Source organism: Zeus faber, assembly GCF_960531495.2.
Source record: "Zeus faber genome assembly, chromosome: 16".
Classification (NCBI taxonomy): domain Eukaryota; kingdom Metazoa; phylum Chordata; class Actinopteri; order Zeiformes; family Zeidae; genus Zeus; species Zeus faber.
Genome location: NC_137202.1, coordinates 17,126,462 through 17,133,961, shown reverse-complemented (window position 1 = coordinate 17,133,961; position 7,500 = coordinate 17,126,462). Strand labels below are relative to the sequence as shown.

General features: G+C 44.8%; 1 protein-coding gene across 1 annotated transcript in view; it reads left to right on the top strand.

Moving 5' to 3' along the window:
• LOC307241876 (protein kinase C epsilon type-like) overlaps positions 1-7,500 on the top strand; it is a gene marked incomplete at its 3' end in the record, with an annotated part of 60,505 nt that overhangs the window by 20,019 nt on the left and 32,986 nt on the right. Inside the window, exon 2 of the mRNA XM_080016127.1 lies at positions 7,012-7,075. Coding sequence (XP_079872253.1) covers positions 7,012-7,075 — 64 coding nt within the window. The remainder of the gene's footprint in view (positions 1-7,011; positions 7,076-7,500) is intronic.

The following is a 7,500-nucleotide window of genomic DNA, read 5'->3' as shown; positions in this document are numbered from 1 at the left end:
ACTCCTCCCCAATATTTCGAGTCAACCGTCTGGATTTCCCAACACAGAGGTACGACCCCATGACTTAAAAAACATGGAATTTTACTTTCTGATGGTGGAATGGTCCAAGACTGTGTCTGGCTAATGTCTGGCTTACGTCTGTCTCGGCGTCTTCATGTTTTGGCACGAGCCTCCCATTCAACGCAGACTTTGCGAGCCTGAGACCAGGACAGAAGCAGTCCATCAAGGACTGCTGCTGCTGGAGGACCCAGAGCCCCAATGACTTCATGCATACTTCCCTGCTGACTTGCCGTACAATCAGCTTGAAACCGGAATTTCGGAAAGGCAAAACCTGACCTCTCAGAGAGTCTGCACGGAGAACTTCAGGGGCGCTTTGGCGAGAGCCCTGAGAGCGTTTGAGCGGTGACACGGTGAGCGCGGTGAGAAGGTTCTGGGAAGTCTGCATGACCCCCTCATGTTCCGGTCGGTTTCCACCCGGTTCCTTCCTGAAAACGTGCCGGTCAAGGTGAGACCTTCCCGCCGACGCCCTGGAGGCGCCGGGGCGATGGCGTCTCTACATTACCCCATGTAATAGTTTGCTTTTTCCGTCACCAGAGTTCCAACGATGAAAAAAGACATCCCGGATCTGTACGCGCCGGATGGTTCAAATTGGGCTTTTGAGGTGCAACGAAATTCCCCGTCTTACTGTTCACGCGGGGCCCCGTTCCACCTGCTTTCTAACTCGTCCTGGAGCGCTCAGAGTAAAAAGTCAAATGTCGCCCTCTCCACTTCTTGTATTGGCCCCGTAACAATGTTGAAAGCACGAGATCTGCGGCTCAACCGAATTGAATGTTTTCTGAATCCTATTGAAGCCGCTTTTTTCCCCCGTCTTGTCACCGTTGATTGACCCCGTTCGTGGTTTTTGTTTTTTAGCACGGTCTTTATTTATTGTTCAAAGCAGTTTTCCAGTTCTCTAGTTTTCAAAAGCTTTTACATCACCAATACTTCAGTATCGCCAACCCAGAGTCATGGTCATACTCGTATAGTACATCACATACTTTCACAAAGTGTTGGGTTTGGATATGACAGGAGCCCATTTAACACAACATATTTATATTCTTAGTCATAGTTTTGCTGTTATGCTTTCCATAATAAATATTTATTTTACTGTCGCCTTCCAGTTTTGTGTGGCTGGAGGTTTGTATTTTTCCAGTTAATAGTTTAATAATTTTACGTGTGTTCATATTTTATTTTATTTCTTTGCAATTAGCAGCAAGATCTGAAGAAGACATCCTTGGTTTCCTGACAAGGTCATCTGGAACCTCGCCTGAAATATAGCACACCGGTTTAGTGGCTGACGTCTTTCCAGTGCCTTGATATTTTAGGGCGGTCACAAAAATTGTGGGTGTGGTCTCCAATAAGTCCACACTCCCTCCAGCGTCAGTTTGATGCACGACTGCGGTATATCTTGCTAGAGCGAGGGGAGTTTTGAAGAAACCTCCTTCTGACCTTCCAGTCCAACTCTTTCCATATCGGAACCTCACATCTTTGCTTCAATATCACTGAAGTCATTTGTTTTAGAAGCCTGATATTTTCCCATTGTCACTCCGGGTCTTTCGAACAGCTGGGCCCGTCGAGATAGGTTCACTGATGCACGTCATAATGTCGCCGGCAAAAAAAGAGAAATGCCCCCGGCTTCACCTTTTATTTCCTTCATACAACCTTGTCTTATCATTTCTGCTCATGGTTCGATGCACGTCGGGGGGAGGAAAAAGGACTCGGACTCATCGTGTCTGAGCCCCCTTTTAATACTGAAAGAGTTGGCGCGGCGTCCGTTCATTCTCCCTCTTGATTTTTGGCTGTAAACATAACACTTCCACCCAGTCCATCAAGGTGGGGATGAAACCCCGTCTTGATCAACGCCCGGTGGAGATGCAATCCACCGTGTCCGAAAGCTTTTGGCACATCCCAGCGAAGCAGCATGGACGTGACTGACTTTATTTTTTTCCTTTGCACACCGTATCAGGTTAAGAACACGTCTGATGTTATTTGCTCCCTTGTCCGCCAGGAATGAACCCGGTTGGATCTGGTGTCGTTAGGTTTCCTATGTATTATTGGATTCTCGTAGCCAGTATGGCACTACGCCTTTTTTGATTGGGTAGAAAGGCTTATAGGTCTGTATCCTTCACGGCGAGTCGGAGCCTTGCCCTCCTGGTAGATGACTGAGATCATAGCTTCTGCCAGTGAATAACTATATACCTTGACAGGAGAAGGTGCCAACTCATCCAGAAAACACACAAAAGACAACTTTCATTGATTTTGGACGTGTGATTTTGGAGACACCTCAGTTTGCCTGTTCTTTGTGTGGCCGGAAGGTAAAGAGACGACCGGCTCTATTTCCCCCTTTCATAATATATTTGGTTGGAGAATGGGCGCCCTCCGCTTTATATCCTAATTATTCCTCCAAAGATTGTCTTGTCTGTTTTATCCTGGTTGACATCTCAATGAGCTTCCCTCTTAATACTGCTTCACACCCAAACCACGTCTGGCGATACTTTATGTTATTACTTAATTTCTTATACCACTGTCTGTCATTAGTGACACATTCAATCGCCAATATTTAAATTGAATACCACCGGAGCATGGTCGCCTAGTGTTATTAGTTCAACGTTGCAGTTAATTTATGTATGTGCGGTCTGGATATACAGAAATAGTCGATAACGTGAGTAACTCCCACGTACATTTGAGATGAAACTTAAGTCTTTCCCCTCTGGATATTTTTGACCCCATACATGATAATTGTTGTGCCGTTTTCACACCAAAATTAGCAGGTTGGTCTGGGCCCGCTAAAAATCGGCGATCGTCACCTTTCCCATTGCCAGGAGAAAGGTCGTTTTGTTTTCTAGATAGATAGATAGATAGATGGATAGATAGATAGATACATCTATATATGTATAAATTGATCTATCTATCTATCTATCTATCTATATAAATATATATATATATATACACATACATATATAGATAGATAGATAGATAGATATTATATATAGTTTCTTCAAGTCTTGCAGATCTTTGTTTAGTGTCCCCCGCTGTTCTTTCCGGAGTTTGCAAGGGTCCGCGAGAATGACGTCATCTTCTCCCTCAGACTTCACGGTGGTTTTCTCAATCTCATTATGTTTTTGGGCTACTTTTGAAGCGGTGACCCGAGCGCGCGGAGCAATTACGCTGCCGCCCCCATCATCGCGTCACCCGAGGTCCCCAGAGCCATTATCATGCCTTCCATTGCCGTTTGTACATAGTTTGGATATACAGTATGTTGGTTTTATGTGTAGGTTTGTGTCCTTGTATGCGCGTGTGTTTCATTTTCCCTTCTCTTACCGTTCTCTTCCCTCTTTTATTCCTGTCTTATTCTCATCTGATCTTAGTTTAGCTGTGCTTATTGAAGGCTTTGTTGACTGCGACGGTCGTTGTACTGGTCAGATGTAAAAACATCTGCTTTGACTAGATGTCACTTTCATGTAAAAGTCTTATGACCAACGTAGCGTATAAATGGTGTTTAAGGCGCTGCATGGCAGCTTTGCCACAATTGTTTACACACTAAAATTGGAACTCGGAAAGCCATCCCCGAGAAACCTGAAACTCATGTTCCAAAATCCCAGAACCAAGTCGACCAAGCTGGACGCGCGACTTCTGCCTTGCGCTCAGTTTTCAATTGTTCATCACACTTTTTGCAAAACACAACACGGTTCTCTACACTAGGCACAACATTCAAAACGAGCACCGACTGTGTTTCTTTGGGAAGCAGCGCCAATCGCCACGGCAAGCAGGGCCGCACCATATAGGGCGTCAGCGCCGTCATCACCGCGTGTGCAGGAGTCGCGGCGCGGGACGTACAAAGTCAAGTCAGGCAAGTGAACCCCGACATGCCAAGCCACAACGTTCTTGCTGCTTGATACAAAATCAAAATTCACCCCGCTTTAAGGGTCCTTTTCCGAATATCCGAGAACCGTGGATTCGATAAGACGTGTGCATTTTTGAGGCGTGGCGCTGCGTTGCCGAGGTAAAATGGGAAAGTGGGAGGGTTATAACAAAGCACAGAGATGCGACCGTAACGTTAACATATAAAACGTGAGACGCACCGATCGATTGGCCATGACCGCAATTGGCCGGTTTTCAACGCCGATCAGTGTCAGATGTACACACACTGTGCTCATGTACTGTACTCGTAAAAATCCTCCGATACCAACGTAATGTAGTTGCGTAGTTGACGCACAAAAAATAGAGCGAAAGAAAGAAAATGTCGGCTGTTGGGAGGTACTTCAAGGTAAGCAAGGGAAATAATGTCACGATGTCCGGTGAAAATAATTCCCTCTAAGCGCAATTTGAATTCGTGCTGGGCGACAAAAGAATTACGACAATGATTGCCATATTACTTTCCTTGATGTCGAAATGAAATTAACATTTTAGTTCTCATTTCTTTCATTTCTTAAAAAAAAAACAATCCGCAGATCTGTTCTTTTCCGCCCTCGGCAAGTTGCGACGGAAAGCCGGTCAGTTTGCCAATCACGTTTGTCGATATAGAACTAAGCCCCGCCCCCTCCCTGGTGGACAGGTTGCGCTTGTAAACACAGTAGAGACACACACACGGAGCGGAGACTGAGCCGCAGCGTCTGGAACTCTGAGGAGAAACAGAAAGATGATGTATCGTTGCAACACATACATCCATAGTTTGGGGTTTTTTTTTATTCCGACCCAAAGTAGACGATAAATATTCTTTGTGTAAAATATGTGGACGTGACGTCACAACGAAGACGGACAACACCACAAACTTTATTATTTATTTAGACCTACTTTCCATATTTCTTTTGTTTTTGATTTGATCAAAATGTTATTTTAGTGAAATGTTAATTAAAAGCGGCTGCACTTCTTCATGAACAGAAATTATTTGATTTCAAGTAGTAATATTCGTAATTTTTATTTATTTATTTTTAAAATGGCTTTCACTGACGGGACTGTTTTTTATCTTTAATATTTCAATAAAAAAATATTATACATTTACATGCCTTGATGATGTAATTTCTCTATAAAGCCTGCTTATCAATTGCAACACAGATAATATCAAATTGGGCAAATCGGGAAATTAAAATCTTCCAGGACACATTGATCGGCACCAATTCTTTCTAACGGAAACTCTGGTGTAAACACTTCTTGCTTGTATTGTTCAAATCAGAGCTTTAGTACAATATAGTAAAAAAGCCACAGATGAGCTCTCCTTTTCTTTTTTTCTTTTTTTTTTGTTTTTGGCTTTTTATTTAGAGTTTTGAAAATATGCCACCACTTTTATCTTATTTTATTTATTTTATTTAATTATTTAATTATTTAGTTCTTTATTTCTTTATTTATTTATCTATCTATCTATCCACCGATTTATTTATTTATTTACAGAAACCCCTTTATCTTCCTAATCGTTTTTCCTGGCTGTCTCCTGTTGGGTATGTAAGGTGTTGCATACGAAACGCAAATGTTCTTAAATACTGCATTTTGGAAATACTGTAAATCTTTTTTTTTGTTAATGTATTGCATTTGTGTGTGTTTATGGACACAAACAAGCAAGAGTGCACACAAACACGCACAAACACACACACACACACGCACAAACACACCTAAACACGCAAACACACACACACACACATACACACACACACACACAAAGTAAAGACACAACACAGCGCCTGCTGGTAAACAGGGAGAGGAATAAAGACAATACACAGCGGCTGACAAGCAAAATTAAAGGTCTACACACACACACACACACACACACACACACACACACACACACACACACACTCTGGGTTGGTTGGGGGGTCTTTCCTTTCTTAGCCGTCTATATTTAGTGGCATCTGCACCTGTCTGAGCATGATCAGCAAGCAGCTGATGCACTGGGGGCTCGTCTGTGTGTGTGTGTGTGTGTGTGTGTGTGTGTGTGTGTGTGTGTGTGTGTGTGTGTGTGTGTGTGTGTGTGTGTGTGTGTGTGTGTGTGTCTGTGTGTGTGTGTGTGTGTGCGCGCGCGTGCGTGTGTGTGTGTGCGCATGCGTGAAAAGGGATGGACCATCTATCTATCCATTCATCCATCCTCCGCACACACCACTATGACTTTGTAACAAGCCAACAGAATTTCTTGTCCACCCCCTCATCCCTTCTCCCCTCCCTCCCTCCCTCCCTCCCTCCAGCCCTCCCCCATCTTCTGTTCATTTCTTTCCTGTATACATTACTGAACCCACGCCTGGTCTCCCTCAGTCCTGTGTGCGTGCGTGCGTGCGTGCTTGCGTGCGTGCGTGTTCGTTCAGGGGGATTATGAGCACTGTGGGTGGTAGCTGCCGCCTGTAGAATTTATTTTAGCCCCCAAGCCCTTGTCCACTTGCTTTTTTATAAGATGAGCTAAGACACACAGAGTGCTTGATACACAAAAACACACACAAACACACACACACACACACACACGCGCACACACACATAGGCATACACTTAACCTCACGCATGTGGACATCCAGAAAAACGACACACGCGGACACCCGTGCACACTGACCTCCCTCGAAGGTGAACGTGTGCACAGTGTGTGTGTGTCCAGGACAGATGTGGGTGGCTGCACGTTCAGGACCCCGCCGCGAACGCTCCCTTCGGAGGTTTCTGCTGGACACACTGGATCCCGACGTTTCGGTGACTAGCGCCGTGCTCCAGTGAGGTCGGAAATCAGGAAATTCCGACCTCCCACCGGCAAAACTGCAGAGAATCGGTCATTTAAGTTGGAATTTCCGAGCCTGAATTTCGTAATCCGCTGCGGGCGTCCATGTTCCCCCCCCCCCTCCCCCCGAACAGAAGCAACAGAAGATGTCTGTGTCGGAGGTGGGAACGAATGATTCAGGACGACGGGCCTCCCGATTTCCAGTCAACGCAGCATGTTGTATGTTTTTCGGCGTTTATGCTCATTGCAATTCTAATAGTCATTTATTTCCCTCCGTCCTCCCGCAGATCGACTTGGAGCCCGAGGGGAAGGTGTATGTGGTCATCGACCTCTCCGGATCCTCCAGTGAAGGTAACGAACCCCCCCCCCCCCCCCGGATCCGAGGTTCGCACAAGAAAGACCGAGCTCGAGTTATTTTCCCCATTCAAAAGATTTGTTCAAATCTCGATCAAACAACACAAAACCGTTTATAACACAGAGAGAACGTGTCCGCTCACTTCCGCTCCGGAAACATCTCCATTTTCTACGGTTGTTGTGGAGCTTTTGGTCTGGTTCACTGGGGTTGGATGACTGCTATTCAAGGCCCCTTTTCTGGTGGTTATGATTGCAGAGTTAAAGCTGTGTTAAACTTGTTATATATTCTCTTATTTTGTCTCTTAACTCATCTCTTAATTCAATTCCTTCAATTCATTCATTCAATTCCTTTTCCAAATGACCTTTAAACCTCCTCCGCTGAAATCGGTAAAACGAGACTGTGTAAGCTGTCTGAAGAGGAT